The 15,639-nt window shown below is 38.0% G+C and overlaps 5 protein-coding genes across 8 annotated transcripts; 2 read left to right on the plus strand and 3 right to left on the minus strand.

Moving 5' to 3' along the window:
- Positions 1–126: 126 nt before the first annotated feature.
- On the minus strand, positions 127–2,047 carry LOC117635029. Its single transcript, XM_034369354.1, has 4 exons — positions 1,629–2,047; positions 1,490–1,547; positions 1,256–1,333; positions 127–472 (listed from the first exon to the last, which is right to left on the minus strand). The coding sequence occupies exons 1-4, from the start codon at positions 1,941–1,943 to the stop codon at positions 279–281; spliced, it is 645 nt and encodes a 214-aa protein (XP_034225245.1). The 5' UTR covers positions 1,944–2,047; the 3' UTR covers positions 127–278.
- Positions 2,048–2,160: 113 nt separating this feature from the next.
- On the plus strand, positions 2,161–4,092 carry LOC117635031 (methyltransferase-like protein 23). 4 transcript variants are annotated; one of them, XM_034369359.1, is made up of 6 exons: positions 2,161–2,412; positions 2,503–2,589; positions 3,015–3,065; positions 3,197–3,290; positions 3,404–3,488; positions 3,625–4,092. In XM_034369359.1, exons 1-6 carry the CDS (start codon positions 2,191–2,193, stop codon positions 3,794–3,796), a joined length of 711 nt encoding a protein of 236 aa, XP_034225250.1. In that variant the 5' UTR covers positions 2,161–2,190; the 3' UTR covers positions 3,797–4,092. The 4 variants fall into 4 exon arrangements, with proteins under 4 accessions (XP_034225250.1, XP_034225248.1, XP_034225247.1 ...); XM_034369357.1 differs by having other exon boundaries at positions 2,172–2,412; positions 3,185–3,290; XM_034369356.1 differs by having other exon boundaries at positions 2,174–2,415; positions 3,185–3,290.
- On the minus strand, positions 3,999–5,447 carry LOC117635030 (peroxidase 64). The gene is made up of 4 exons (XM_034369355.1): positions 5,231–5,447; positions 4,953–5,141; positions 4,699–4,861; positions 3,999–4,596 (listed from the first exon to the last, which is right to left on the minus strand). The coding sequence occupies exons 1-4, from the start codon at positions 5,438–5,440 to the stop codon at positions 4,202–4,204; spliced, it is 957 nt and encodes a 318-aa protein (XP_034225246.1). The 5' UTR covers positions 5,441–5,447; the 3' UTR covers positions 3,999–4,201.
- Positions 5,448–7,177: 1,730 nt separating this feature from the next.
- LOC117633953 (pre-rRNA-processing protein esf1) lies at positions 7,178–10,955 on the plus strand. Its single transcript, XM_034367827.1, has 7 exons — positions 7,178–7,819; positions 7,928–8,002; positions 8,314–8,543; positions 8,631–8,793; positions 9,013–9,138; positions 9,419–10,140; positions 10,337–10,955. Exons 1-7 carry the CDS (start codon positions 7,325–7,327, stop codon positions 10,608–10,610), a joined length of 2,085 nt encoding a protein of 694 aa, XP_034223718.1. The 5' UTR covers positions 7,178–7,324; the 3' UTR covers positions 10,611–10,955.
- Positions 10,956–11,022: 67 nt separating this feature from the next.
- Positions 11,023–14,482, minus strand: LOC117633954 (aspartyl protease family protein 1-like). Its single transcript, XM_034367828.1, has 10 exons — positions 13,942–14,482; positions 13,687–13,822; positions 12,971–13,206; positions 12,599–12,829; positions 12,342–12,477; positions 12,180–12,253; positions 12,014–12,095; positions 11,871–11,934; positions 11,560–11,631; positions 11,023–11,454 (listed from the first exon to the last, which is right to left on the minus strand). The coding sequence occupies exons 1-10, from the start codon at positions 14,265–14,267 to the stop codon at positions 11,252–11,254; spliced, it is 1,560 nt and encodes a 519-aa protein (XP_034223719.1). The 5' UTR covers positions 14,268–14,482; the 3' UTR covers positions 11,023–11,251.
- Positions 14,483–15,639: the final 1,157 nt, after the last annotated feature.

Raw genomic sequence — 15,639 nt, forward strand, 5'->3', positions numbered from 1 at the left:
AATTCAAACAATGTTAACTCAAGACCATTTGAAAAATATCAACCTCAGCTGCTGTCTTCTATCTTTGTATGATAAGGTGCCTACAAAATAAGCATTCCCAATGAATGCGAATGGTCCCCAACACCCTTCAGCGAAAAAATTCAATTCTATATTGATTTTCTTTCTTCTCAACACAAGAATAAAAGGTCAAAGAAAGAACCAACACGCAAGAAACTGGCATTTGTAAATGGCAGGGAGTTTGAGTTTGAAGTGATTACTTTACAAGTTATAATGGAAAGTTACAATGGCAAAAGGATGACCGGGCAAGGAATGAACTCTGCAAGCAGGTTTGCATCAACATGCTTGGAATGAATAGCTTCCATGCTTATAACAACTAAATCCAAATTCAGGTCATCAGCAACCTCGCCGATGATGGCTGTCGGCTTGTTCCCTTCCCCAAGTCGCTCTAGCAGCTTGTATTCTTTGAACCCACCTATCAGTAATTTTTTGAAGGGGTTACAAGTAACGTTAGTGTTAAAGATGCTGCTCTAAACATATACAAATCATAAGTAGATCAACAATCAATTCTTTTACAAGCATACTTAAAAATGTTCACAAACCCTATTCTTTGAAGTAGTAAATTTTGTCAACAATTGCATATGATATTCTTACAACACAATAATAAAAACATGATGCCTAGATCCTCTTCTACATTCAAGAGTTTTTGACAAATTAGCATAGCCCCCAATAATACAGTCTTATATTCACTTCTTTCTAAGAAAAAATGCAACTTGAATCAAGTTTTGATGCTTCAACCCTTTTCTAGTACTTGAACTCCCTTCAAGCATCAAACTTTCACCTAAGGTTGTACTTTTACTAAAAATTGGATATATTAGGGGGGGCTAAACTTTGGCCATTTTTGCCAAAAACTTCCCATTCAATATCAGAGTTATCAACTAGCAAATCACCCCTTCGGTTTTCTAATGAAATATGACAATGTGGCTCCTTTTCCATTGCCATTCTTCTCTATGCATGTTTTGATTTAGTCAGTAGAATTAAAACATTTAACTTATTGTGAAAAACTGCATACAATCAAAAGAACACCCCCGGAAAACACAATCGGCACATCTGTACATGCAAACATAGTGTGTACGCTTTCGTTCCTTTGTTAATTCACATCTCCAATCAGTCCTCACATTTCAAAACATATCGATTGAAAGTTGAAACCTTCCCTATTGCACATAAAATTGTAAGAGCATATATACAGCACACAAACCTTCAGAGAGATGCCAGCGGATAGTAGAAAGTTGGGTTTCATGTTGCGGCAGAGACTCCTTCTCCTTCTCATCGATAACTGCAAACAACACAAAATCCTATATTTCTAGACTAGGCATATCGTATCAAAATTCAAAAACGGTCTGTACAGTGAAAAAGGCTATATCTTGTGCTTGATTTCCACACCATAAACAACGTAAAAGCAGAGAGGTCAGTGGTCGATCAGTAAACATACCCACAACCGTAATGTCAGCTCCATACTTGTTTGCCAAAGCAGCAGCAGTAGCTATAGCCTGTAGAAAAATAAAAATTCATACTTTTTTGCATGCATCACACACAGAAGCAGTCATGAAAATTATGTGGGTCAAAATTACCTGTCTTGTTCCCTCGGAGAGATATGGGTTCCCATCGACGATGGGCAGAAGCAGATGCTTGAAATGGGTAATGGCATCTGCAGCTGTACTGATTTGAGGCTCTTGCGGCTCAGCCTGTGCTGATGGAGAGTGAAAGTATTTACCATTATGCCCCAGCCGTCTGAATCCGGAAAATATGGAGAGATTGCGAGGTTTGAGAGGAGGAGGAAGAGAAAGAGAGAGAGACTCAGAAGAAGAAGGTGGTTTCAGAATCGAAGTCTTTGCGTGCTTTGTGGTTTCGACAGGAATGGTTACTGGGTAGTGAGCAAAAGCCATTGGAGAACTAGGCGAGCTCCGAGTTGACGAGTTCACTCAGTGAAGCAGAGGAAGAAGATGATGAAGATTAGGGGTGCTTCCAGAAAGCGCTATCAAAGATCGACTTCAAAATTGATGTTGGTTTTGGATAATCTTAATTGGGCCTTGTTGGCTTCGGCCCATTGGGCCTTAGTGGACCATAACTTGCCTTCACAGCTCACTTCGTCCCTCTGTTACGAACTTACGACTTTTCGCAGGTAGCGAATCTATGGAACGCAGTGACTCGGCCGAAACCGAAACGGCCGATACTCTTATGACGACGGTGTCTCGTCATCATTTCGGGGATGAAATGGACGAACCGGCCTTCTCCATCTCTATAATCGAGAACATGAAGGAAGACTATGGTCTGTTCGTGTGGCCCTGTAGCGTGGTCCTAGCGGAGTATGTTTGGCAACAGAGATTGCGCTTTTCCGGAGCCGGCGTGGTAGAGGTGGTAAAATGTACATGTTATCCTTATCCGGGTTTAATCTTATTCTTTACTTGTTAATTAATTATTAATAATTACTGGGTTAGTTTGCAGCTTGGTGCTGGAACTTCCTTGCCAGGTTTAGTTGCAGCCAAAGTTGGTGCCGACGTCACTCTCACTGATGACTCGAGTAGATTAGAGGTATTGAATTTCAATTAAATTTGTTTTTAAATTTCTGTTCAAATCTTAAATCAGTTTCTTCTTTCTTATTTGCTTAAAAGCTCAATTATCTTTATGATGGTCATTGGTTAGAATATATGTTGGGAAATGTTATGTTTTATGTTACTTTTTGCTTAAAAATCCCACTGGAATAATTTTCATTTTAATCAAGGAATGTATTTGAGTTTTGGTACGTTGCCGAATTTCGATTTTTTTGATTCAGAAGTATAATTTTGCTATGAACTGCCTGCTTTGGTCCCAATTGACCCTTAAAGTTGATAAAGAATCTTCATTTTCTTTGCTACTTCAGTTACTTAGTTCAGACTTGTTATTTCTTCTCCAAGCAACGTCTCTGTTTTAAATGGCTATAATTAGCGATTTATGGCATTGTTGTTTTGCATCTGCAGGTGCTGGACAACATGAAACGAGTGCTTGACCTTAATAAACTTGAGTGCAATGTAATTTCCATCAACAGACTAAACTCCGTTTCCTATTTGCTTATCGCCTAATAAGATGATGTTAATTGTATCTTCCTTTTGTGTCACCATGACCTTGTTTATCTTGTTAGGAGATCTAGTTCTGTTTTCAGGTAATGGGATTGACATGGGGAGTTTGGGATGCATCTACATTCAGTTTACATCCAAAATTTATTCTTGGGGCTGATGTGTTATATGATGCTAGTGGTAGGGTTATTATTAAGTACTAGTTTTTTGTTTTTGTTTTTTCTCGTTTTTCCCTCTTACCATCTCGATCACTTAACTTGAGCTGAAATGTGGATCTTGTTTGTGTTGTTAAGCGTTTGATGACCTCTTTGCCACTGTTACATTCCTGCTCCAAAGTTCTCCGGGGTCAGTGTTCATAACAACTTACCATAATCGGAGGTATTTTCACCTGCTTTGGTTTCTAATGTTATTTCAACTCTAGAACATGTGCACATGTAGTACGCGCATAGCGCTGGAAACAAACTCTCTCTTACTTTGTTACTCTCTGAAAACACTTCGTATGTATAATGTGCAGTGGACATCATTTGATTGAGTTTTTGATGGTCAAATGGGGGTTGAAGTGTGTGAAGCTTCTTGATGCCTTTTCATTTATGCCATCCAACAAGGCATCCAGGCTAAGCGGCAACCTTCATTTGGCAGAGATTGTTCTGGATAGTCAATGGGCTGAGATACCGGTTTTGCATTAGCAGTGTGGGAATGCAGTAATGCCGCCACTCGGACTTGCATTAAGACCGCTTGTTACTGTTCGAACTCTGCTGCAGCAAGTTCAGTAGTCCAGTTGATTGAGCGCACTGTAATGGAGGACATCATTTGTTCATCTTTATTAAGAGTTATGTCAACATAGACAGATTTCAAGTTTCACAAAAGAAAGTATTGTTTCCCTTCAAACCAATATTTATAATAGCTTTGTATTTATAACAGCTTTTGTTGTAACAAGATCCTTACGAACATTATGAATTACAGCAGACAAACAATTTCTCTCTGAAATCTCTCAAACAAAGAAAGATAATAACAGAGAACCATCTTATTTGATGGATTTTTCAGCTCTCTGGTTTTAAATTTTGACTACAACTAAGATTGAAGGCCCTCAATTAATTTACTATCCTGCAGTCTTTCCTGACCTCTTGTCCACCTGTAATGCTACTCATCTTAATCATAGAATTCACAAAAGCATCTAAGAAAGCTTCCTTTGAAGTAGCAAACTTAGTAACCAAATTTTTGGTCTTTGGAAAACTAAGCAGAGCTTGGTCTGAAGAAAACAAGCTCTTCCCCTGGAGGATCAACTTGTAGTATGCGTTATCAAAAGTTGTTGAAGAAGGATCCATGGTGGCGCCAGCGTTTTTCGGCCTGTTATTGACGGGACATGTATTCTTTAAGCTTGCTGCAAAGGATGGTTGCAGTGAAGGATCGACGTCGTGTGTGGCATTGAAGTTGTGGATTCTGTTTTGGAAAGATGAGCAGTGAGAGAACCCTAGAGTGTGACCTCCTGCAGATGTGTCAATAGTTAAGCTCTCCATTTCTTCTTGAGATAAATGAAAAATATGAAATAGCAATTGCAATTGCAATTGGGATATTGAAGTTAATTTACCTGAAAGAGCCACCAGGTCATTCAAGGACAGACCTCTCTGAGAGAAGCTCTGCTGCAGTTGAGATATGTTGAAGGTTGGAGCTGGCAATTGTCTGGTTTCAGTAGCCTTTGATGTTCTTCCATCTTTTCTTCCTTTTGGCACATCCCAGTTTGGACCTCCAGACTGCAAAGATTAATAGTACAATCAGAAACAGCAAGAACTTTTTCTTGTCATCTTTGTTTAAAACCAGTTGTGAGGACTTTTTATTGCTTACTTGCACAACAGCATCCCTTGCAGCTAGAGCCAAGATATCAGCACATGAGACCACACCGGGGCAGGAAGCCTCCACTTGTTTCTTTGCATTGTCAATGACATAAAATGCATGCAAAGAAATATTTGGTGGCCCATCTTTCTCTGCTTGGTTGCTCCCTTTGGAATTTAACAACACAGAGGCATCACAACCCTGCAAAAACAAGGTAAAAAGTTTCAGCTAACTCAACCAGTGCATTTAAACTGTCAAACAACTTGTACAGAAAAAATATACATATGTACCCTTATGAAACAGTCATGGAAATGCATCCTGAGCAGAGCAGCCGGGACAGTTCTGTCATTAGCTGCCGCTTTCTTGACAGCATTTGAAACGATTTGGTCAACGTTAGGACAGCTCTTATCGTAATAATTCGAGCTCAGTGCAGTTATCACCGGGGAAAAGGCTGAAAGGATGATGACGACTGAGCTCAAGAATGCAAGATTAAAGGCCATCCTTACAACTCTCTTTCTTAACTCTTTGTAACTTTGTTTAAGTGTGGGAACTAACAATGGATTAGAGTGGTATTTATAGATGGAGAGGGAGAGAGATTGTTTACTGATACAATGTTGGCCCCATGTAATGAATTAGTTAAGAAAGTATGCTTAGAAGTAATAATGAAGGCAATGCATATGCACCTTTACTACAAGACAATCACCATCCCATCTGTCCTTGCACCTTGAAATCTCTCTTTATTTATTTATTTTAATTTTTTTTTTTTTACTAAGAAAGTTACCATCAGACAGCAAAAGTGATCTCAATAATTTCAAGGTGTTCATCATCAAGCATGGCTCATGTCTCTCTATAATTACCTCTTGCTAGCTAGGCTATATTATTGAAATTCAGTTTCAATGAATCAATCATTTAAAAGGATGAAGTTAAAACTTTCCTCTCTGAACATTATGATTTTAATACTTGAAAACAGAGAGGATTCTCAATACCAAAAAGAAGCAGAAGATTCTGCATTGGGAGCATTGTTCCATTCCAACAATTACAACAAATATTCTCAAATTAAAAACTCAATTATAAAACGCTTCTGCATGGTATGGTAGGTGCTCCTAATTCAGTATCTTCCCTTTTTTTAAAGGCTATGCATGCATCAGCAAGTTATAGCAAACAGTTCTCTCTTTCATATATATATATATATAAATATATAACATTTGGACGTACATATAGGAGAATTTCTGTATTATTAAATCCTGTTTTTCAACTCTTGATGTGAAACAAAGAGAACCAATAATTCTGCTGCTTTAGCAGAAAAAGGAACGTCTCTGATCTGAAGTGGGTAGGGTTGAGCAATCAAAAGTTGTTATTTTTATGGTCAAGTTTGCTCTCAAAGTCTCATGCTTTATTAGTTATAGTGGGTGCTGGCTTATCTCATTCATTCATGCTTGCTAATTTGTACGTGAGCCTCAGATCGTCATGTTCCAGACATAATTAACTAACTTCAGTTGCCCCCAACAACCATGCCCCCAAAATCTTTTCATTTTCTTATAATACAATTAAGGGTACTTTAGGTGAATGCTGGATTACTTAGCCAACCTAATTCCCAGAAATCCTTTAAGTCTGGCATGATTGGTTGCAGCATTTTGGTCAACGGAGATTTGACTATATTTTATAATTTTGAGGCTTGATGTACAGCAGGCTATAAAACTAGGGCCTAGAGGTTAGTAGAAATCCTAACAACTTGTGCCAAACTTAATCCAATTATTATATACCATCCAAATTAGTTAGGGTTTATCTGGTTTGGTGGGTTGAGTTTAGTCACACGCTTATATGAATATATATTTAATAGTAGTAAACCGGCAGAAACTGTTTTTTTCTGTAGCAGTCTTGCAGGCTTATCTTAAATGGCAAACATAATCAACCATTGACCAAATGAACTTGAATAAATAAAAACATACCTCCTGGCCTCTCTTGGGTCAAGTTAGAGATTGAATTGTGTTCTCATAGAAAAATATTTGGAAACCTTAAACAAAACTTGTGCCAAATTGTCAAATGCTTAGATTATGAACGTGAACCATTCATCTTAACACAATCAACTAATGAATTTTAATATTGTATATAATGCATCAACAACGGACAACTAGAGAAAGACAAAGGAAAACTTAGAATTTGGAGTTGGAGTTGGGCTTCAACTATAAAGAGAATTTAGAGTTGGGCTTATATGACATTGGGCTCAGCAGGTATCCAAGGTCCACCTCAGAACTGTTTCTAATTTTTGTTGGAAAAAAAACCCGCGATGTTAAACCCTAAGGAAGAAGAAGAACGTTAAGCCCCTGCAACGCCACCACACCACTGAACTGAAACCGAGCAACGGCGAAAGCTTAGCCTAGACCATGGGATCCAATAAGAAGAACAAGAAGAGCAAGAATAAGAATGAAAAATCCAAAGGCAGCGATGAGAACCTCATCACTGACTCTCGGTTTTCGTCCGTACACTGGGACCCTAGGTTCCAGAACGTTCCGAAGCACAAGGCGAAGGTGGAGATCGACTCGCGATTCGATCGCATGTTCTCGGACAAGCGATTCGGCTCGTCCTCGGTCCCGCTAGACAAGCGAGGCAAGCCGAAGAAGCTCGACCAAGGGAATTCGCTGCGCCATTACTATAAAATCGAAGAGGACGAAGATAAGGTCAATTCCGAAGTGAAAAAGAAGGAGAAAAATATTGAGGAAGAGGTAGAAGAAGAGAGTGAGGAGTTGGAGGAACTCGGTGGAGAGGAATCGGAGGATGACGTGGCGAGTGGTGACTCGGATACGACGACGGACACAGACACGGATGATGAATATGAAGAAGAAGAAGTGGTTTTCGAGGACGGTGAGCCTGGAATGGAGGTATTTATTATTATTAAGATTTAATTAGTTTAAATTTGGAAGAAAAGAGATCATTGAGTAGAAAATGTTGGTTAATTTTGGTTACTTGATTCTTCTTTGTGCGGGCAGGCGGAAGATGTACCAGAAATTGATAAGGAAACTCACAGGCTTGCTATTGTTAACCTGGATTGGAGGCATGTTAAGGTATGCATTTTTTAAGCTTGGCATCGAATTCATTTTCATTATATGTGTATTCAAGTGGCACATAGTAAAAGCATCAAAATTTAAATTTGTTAGTTTTCTGTAATTCGGTCTGGAGATGGAGATTGTGTTGTCAGTACTGAGCACTCTTATTATTCGAAGAAATATGAGTACCAAATGAATTGTCATATAATATACTTTGTGTTAAGTTGTTTGAGTAAGAGTCTTTTGAGTTGAAGACTGTTAATTTTTGTGTAAGCTTCCTCTTTGTGGAGATTTGCTGGTAACTGAGTGTTTTGTTGCTTTTTGTGTAGGCTGTTGACCTGTATGCGGTGTTGAGGTCTTTTCTCCCAAAAGATGGAGAAATGAAGTCTGTGGCTGTCTATCCATCTGAGTTTGGACTCCAGCGTATGAAAGAGGAAGAACTTCATGGTCCTGTTGGCCTATTTGATGATGAAAATGAGAAAAGTGATGAAGATGAGGACGACGATGATGATGAGCTTGATGCTCAGAAATTGCGTGCTTATGAGATAAGCAAGCTCAGGTGGTTAATTGTGCTTATTTCATAGTTATTGTTTGTTGTATGTTTTTAAATTATATGTTTACTTATATATACCTTATTTTTTCTTAGGTACTATTATGCTGTAGTGGAATGTGACTCAAGTGCCACAGCAGATTACCTTTACAAAAATTGTGATGGAGTTGAGTTTGAACGGTCATCAAATAAACTTGATTTAAGGTTTATCCCTGATTCAATGGAATTTCAACACCCACCCCGTGACGTTGCAACAGAGGTATATGTTCCAACCATTTACTTATAAGTTTCTATAGAGTTTGAGCAATAGATTTTTATATGCTAATCTGTCTGGAGTAAGCGAAGTAGGGATTATGTGCAAATGATGGCTCTTCATGCTTCTTTATGGAGTCTGAAACTTTTTTTTTAACAAAAGGAAATGAATTGAATTTTTTCTGTAAAATGTAGCAGTGATTGTGAAGTCTTTGGCTTTTGTTAGGTACCTGCAAACTATGTGGGTTTGGATTTCCAGACTCAAGCTCTGCAACAGAGTAAAATTGATATTTCTTGGGATGAGGATGACCCAGGACGTAAGACCCTGAAACGGAAATTCACTGACGATCAGGTCAGTAGATTTTATCTGAGTGGTATAAATGCTTGCATTTTATGTAATTTGTTAGTAGGGTTCATATCTTGCTCCATGCTTGAGGACCTGAATAAACATTTGCTACACTTATCTGAATGGGCATTATGTTACATTGATCTGAATGAACAATAGGAATTGCAAAGATGATGGGAAGAGCAACTGAAGAACTATCAACTCCAAATTTGTATAAAAAGAATATAAAGTAACTACTTCATGTACTTTTTGCTTCTAGCTGATATGATCTTTGGTTTGTTTCTAGCTTTCTGAATTGGAGCTGAAGGAGTTTTTGGCATCTGATGAGAGTGAAAGTGATGAGGATGAGAATGATGATGCTACAGAGGACAAGTCTGATAAAAAGAGTAAAAAACGAGATTTGTACCGCACTTTAATCCTGTCTGGAAATGGAGAGGGAGATGCTTCAGATGGAGATGGTGAAGGTGAAGACGATGACAAGGACATGGAGATCACATTTAATACTGGCTTAGAGGATATAAGCAAGCGCATTCAAGAAAAGAGAGATAAGGAATCAGAAACAGTTTGGGAGGCCTATCTCAGAAAAAGACGTGAGAAAAAGAAGGCTAGTAAAAACAGATCTAAGGATTCATCAGAGGATGAGGGTAGCGACACTGATCGAGAGGTAACAGAAGATGCAGATGATTTCTTTATTGAAGAGCCTTCAGTCAAAAAAAGTAAAAAGGGTTCTCAAGGTAAAGGTAAAAAAGGAGATAAAGGAAACCAAGATACGGATAGGGAAGCAGAAGCAAGCAGAAACGAGCTGGAGTTATTGCTTGCTGATGACAAGGGAGCAGATACAGGTCTTAAGGGCTACAATTTGAAACGTAAAAAGACTAAGGGAAAGAAGGGTAAAGAAGTTCAAGAAGAGGACAATATACCAGCTGTTGATTATGAAGATCCACGGTTTTCAGCCCTCTTCACATCTCCCCGTTTTGCTATGGATCCAACAGATCCACAGTTCAAAAGGTATCTACCTCTTGTTTTACTTATTATTTGACAAAACATTTGTTTCTATCATATATGTTGATATCTTAACAAAATACAAATTATTGCTCTCCTTTGTTTTCCATACTTCCAAAAGATGGCTCCAATAGTTGCCCTAATATGTGCCACTTCACTTATTGACTGTCATGTTATATACATTTGTGGTTCGTTGTTGCAGGAGTGCAGCTTATGCTCGGCAGTTGGCATTGAGACAGCAGAAGGGTGACCAAGAAGAAGTGGTAGAAAGGGAAGTAAAATCTGATGTCTTGCGGTCAAAGATAGAGAAATCGTCATTAATCAGATCAATAAAGATGAAAGCCAACCCCTTTGATGGTAAGATGTCAAAGAAACAAGAAAATTTGCCATCCAAAGGGAGAAAGGAAAAGAAAGATAAGCAGGAGGCCCCAAGCTTGGTTGAACCAGTTAAGAAAAAGAAAAAGACCAAAGCTTAACGAAAATGAAAGCATTGTTAAAATTGAAAGGAGTCTTATTGCTGCCTGAAACATCATCCAAATGAATGGATCTTTGAAGGGGTGGAGGCCATAACCAACCATGCCTGCTCGGTCTGACTCCTGAGACAGTTGAGTTGTTGTTGTTCTAATTGTTGTCATAATCTTTTTCTTCAAATAGAAGATTATTGTCAACTGTGAAGGTTTTTATTTAAAAAAATCTAGGCGTTGGCTTTAGGAACTAAATTTATTCTCTGTAGAAGACAGTTCTTTTTTTGTTGTTGTTATGTTTGTTTTTGGTGAAGGTAAATGTGAGTTTTGGTTCAATTTCCATTGTTATACATATAAGACTGCCTGAAAAATTTTGTTTTTCTTATTCGTACTTCCATTGGTTGAAAATGATTAGCACGTTAAATAAGAGACCAAAAACGATATTTATTTATTTCTGTAGGAAAAAAAATTTATTTGTTCCCTATGGTCATAACTAAAATCATATGTACAACCCCATGTTTGTATCAGTATAAATTGTGTACCAAAAATAGGAAGTCGACGTCTTCCAATTTTCTCTATAGTCTACCTCAAACAAATGCCTATGGATACATATGATACGGGGCTGAGAAAACCTCAGCACCAAGAAAGAATAATCAAACTATGGCAAAGCATGCAAAAAGAACCATGGTGAGTGCACACGCAAAGGAGTTCAACTTGGGTGAATGATTTGATGGTGGTATATGAGAAGTGTTGGTACTCCCTGCTGTGGCTTCCGGATTGATTGTAGAGCTAGGGGATGCGGCCGGAGATTTGGATTTAGTGACAGGAAGAGTGACGGTGTCCTCAACATTATAACCTGAAAAAAAAAAATTTGAAAAAAGGATCTTACTGTCACTGCAAAAGATCATGAAGAAAATTTGTTTGCCAAATTTCATTCAAAAATGGTAGAATTAGGACTCACAATCGGACTCCTTCCAACCCAATACCATCCTCTCACGGTCAAAAATTACACGATATCCCGTCATGAAGTTTTCTGCACGAAAAAATCCACATTGTGAGCAAAAGTTAATTCAAACATGAACTAATATATTTGAATGCCAGTGATCGTTAAAATATCTCTTTTAAGGGTGTTGGATTTCTTCAAGCAGTATCTTAATCAGGGTTTGACAATTCTCAGAATCGCATACTATCGTACCATTTGGAATACAGAGAAAAAAACAACCTTAACTTGAAAGATAATCAAAAGTTATTTAGAAAGAGATGGATGCTTACGTCCAATGATATTTACATCTCCACTTTTGACGATGCCCAGGCAATAAAGAATTGGTGTTCCATCCTGGGGATCAGAAAAGGAAAGTTTAGCATGACATGCTGCAGGACCAGGAAAAATAGACATGCTAAAAGTAGAAACTTACTTCATTAGCAAAAACCACAAGCGGATCACGCAGAGAATATTGCTTTCCACCTTTCAGCGTCAAGTTCACTGTTTGATTTGGACTGCGCATAAGCTTAAGTCAGTGCCTGTGGGTTCGGAAAAGAGAGAATTGAAACAAAGTTTTTATCGTTTGATAGAAATATAACCTTATATCATAACAGTATTCAAAAGGGATGCTAGAATCCTTCGAACGCTGCTTGTTTTTTTGAGCGCTGTTGAACTGGAAAATGAGAAACAATTACAAGGACTGATATAGTAAATCAGAAAATCGAGAAAACATTATGAAACAATGAACTGAAACTACTTACATTCTCAGTAATCTCTGTGTAAGCTGGATCATTTAGGTATGTAAATGAGGTACCAGAGTCAAAAATCGCATAGAATTCAAGATCGGTAACACTTTCTCCAATAGCTAATTGAGTAACGGTAATGTTGTAAGTTGGACTGTGACAAGTTCAAGAGGGGAAGATTAGTACAACTTGCATGATATTCAAAGCCAAAGCAGTTTGCTTGCGAAACTAGTAAACTTGTCATCAACATACGGATATTTAAAGGGGCCACTTACTTTGCAAGCCCATTTTTAAGATTGAATGGCGTTTCTGCTTGGTCTAAGCTTCCATTATCACCAAAGCTAATTCTCCCAGATCCATCAAGTCCGAAACACATGGAAAAAGAATTTGAAGCAAGCCCCTGGCTCGCTAACATGCTAGGAATGGATACATCATCCATACCAAGCCCTAATAGACCGTTGGGAGCTGCACCATCCAAAAATATTCCAGTCTGCTCCTTACCACAACTGCAATAGAGTAGCACCTCAACATCAAAAGTGTCCTATACAAGTTAAAATTAGCATATCTAGGAATAATATAAACATCATACTCTCTAATGCAGATTTCAAATATCCTTTTAATGGCAAAGCAATGAAAAAATTACCCACCCAAAACCAATCTGTGCATTAACATCTTTTTGTTTCGCATCGTCAGTGGTTAGGTGCAAAACATCCTCTACCAGGAACCCCGTAGATGAGGTGTCATTCGACAGATACTCAATCTTGTAATGACAATCACTAGCTGCTGAAGCGCAGTGTTGTGTTTGTTCACAATATGTGCTGTTGCAAGAAACCTTTTTGCTTGTTGACGACGTATTAGGGCTGTAGATTTCAAATTCTTTTACCTGGTTGATAAAAAGGATACAAAAAAGTAATTGTCAATGAAATGAACCACCAGAGCATGTTCATAGAACCAAAGGCACTAACAATGTTTACCTGTCTGGTAGAAAGTTTTGGATACTGCAAGAAGCAGCTTAATAGTTTTTTACGGTATAAGAAAACAATGTTATCTTGTTGCACATTTTGAAGTTTTTTACATTTTCATTCCTTCTTGATCAAGAAATTCTCACCCTAAAGATAAGGACTCGAACTTATTTATTGCAGTTCAAATTTCACAACAACAAAAAAATGACACATTTAATCTTTTTAAGTCATCCTTCCTCCTAGCCCTTACATTAAAAAAACCAACATAACACTGAAGTCCATTTGAAGTAATTACAAGTCAAAAGACTTCAAGTAACCAAATTTTCAAGAGAAAAGGTAGCAATTTCCCAAGCTGTATAAGATTCAAGGAAAAAAAAGACTGAGTAATTCAGCTCACTTACAACTCCATTTGAGAACTTTATGCCACGCACGCAACTGCTACAATCACATGGCAACCAGAGCAAATCACTGCCCGTGTCTAAGGCCACAAGGTATGATGTGCTTGGTGTCCCCACAGAAACATTCGCATAATGCAAACTGAAATTCAACAACAACAACAACAACAAAATAAAAATTATACGCTGGAAAAAGTGAGGACCACATGACCCAAAACAACAAAAATATGAGAACTTTAAAAAATAGAAAAAAGCCCATACTGTCCAAAAGCACCAATCTGATAAGTTTCGTTGCCATAAACGAAAGTAAGCGGCGTCGTTTCGTCGGCGGTGGAGAGATGACGCCCTCGAATCAAGCGATCTCTGTGCGCCATAGCAGCATAGTATTCGGCACTCCCCTTCTCTGGCAGCTCATCGGAACCCAGAATTGCCTTGACGGGATCCGAGAACCGGTGGTGGATATCGAACCCGTATGACCCGAACCCCGAACAGGTCCGAGAAGCCCAACCCAATATGAAAACAGACACTAAAAGACGCGTGGCAGTGAAAGAAGAAGAAGAAGAAGCTCTGCTGCAAGTAAAGGCCATGGCTTTATTGATTCAGAGTGAGAGGCAGAGCTTTTCGATAATTGGGTTTTGGAGGGCATGAGTTAGAAACAGTGAAATGCGTGCAAATGTGTTTATATGGTGGTTGAGGTTTTGGGGCGGCAACGCGTTCTCATGCCCAAGTCGTCATTGTTGAAAGAGAGAGGGAGAGATGGCAAGCTCGGAGAGGTGTTTGGTTGTTTAAGTTTGGTCAGTATTGGACGAAATCGCGGGTAAGTGGGTCCCATTTTTCCCGTATTCTCAGCTTGGGATGATATTTGAAAGTTGGGAATTGCTTTAACCGTCCATTTCTTTTCTCCTAATTATGGATCATGATCCAAGGTAAATTGTGAATCATGATCCAAGGTAAATCTTGGATTATAACTTATGTTTTAATTAAAAAAAACATCCTGTCTACCTAAGACGCGTGGTTCAACCAATAAATGCATATAAGCGAGGTTTATAATACTTATTGATAGGGTTCCGAGTTTATATATTTAGTATATATGCATTTATATGCGTTTAAAATAATATTAATCATTAAATTAATTTAATAAACTTTAACAAGTCAAGATCATCATAATTGTATTAAATCATTTATACCTTATTATATTTATTCAATAACTCTGAAGAAGAAAAAAAAAAAGATATCCCATAGGGAAAAAAAACACATCTACCCCAACTCAACCCCCTACACCACTGCCATCTATGGCAGCTGCCACTCACTCTCTTTTCCTCACATACTTTATTTATTTATTTATTTATATACTAGGTTCTATAGTTGGCAGACACATATAAGATTTTCATATGCAGTATTTGTGGCCAATTGATTTTCAGTTATGAATTTGCATATTTAATTGCAGTGCTCTGTTAAAAATATCCATATTTCATAAAACCTCTTCCTAGGCCTTGTTGAGAGTCAGTAATCCCAAATCGAGGGAGGGAGAGAGAGAGAGGGAGATAGAGATAGAGAAAGAGCGAGAGAGGTAGCCATGGCTGTCCTTTTGGGGTAGGGTGCTGTGGTACTTTTATTTTTTATTATTATTTATTTCAAAGTTATTGGATAGTTATGATAAGGTGCAAATGGTTATTTTTGGTTTAATACAATTATGATTATGTGGACTTATTTAAATTTATTAGATTAATTTAATGGTTAATATTCTCTTAAATGCGTGTAAATGCATGAATATGGACTTACAAATACCGTAAAATGACGAAATAAACACATCAAGAAAATGTGATGAAGTATTTAAATATTCATCACCATGCCTTGTGAAGAACTTATAAGTTAACCCATAAACGAATAACACGAAAATGCAAGGTCAGGGTCGGAGTTGCTAGACCCTTCTCCCTTCTCCTTTCTTTTTGGTCTCTC

This window comes from Prunus dulcis, chromosome 7, assembly GCF_902201215.1.
Source record: "Prunus dulcis chromosome 7, ALMONDv2, whole genome shotgun sequence".
Lineage (NCBI taxonomy): Eukaryota > Viridiplantae > Streptophyta > Magnoliopsida > Rosales > Rosaceae > Prunus > Prunus dulcis.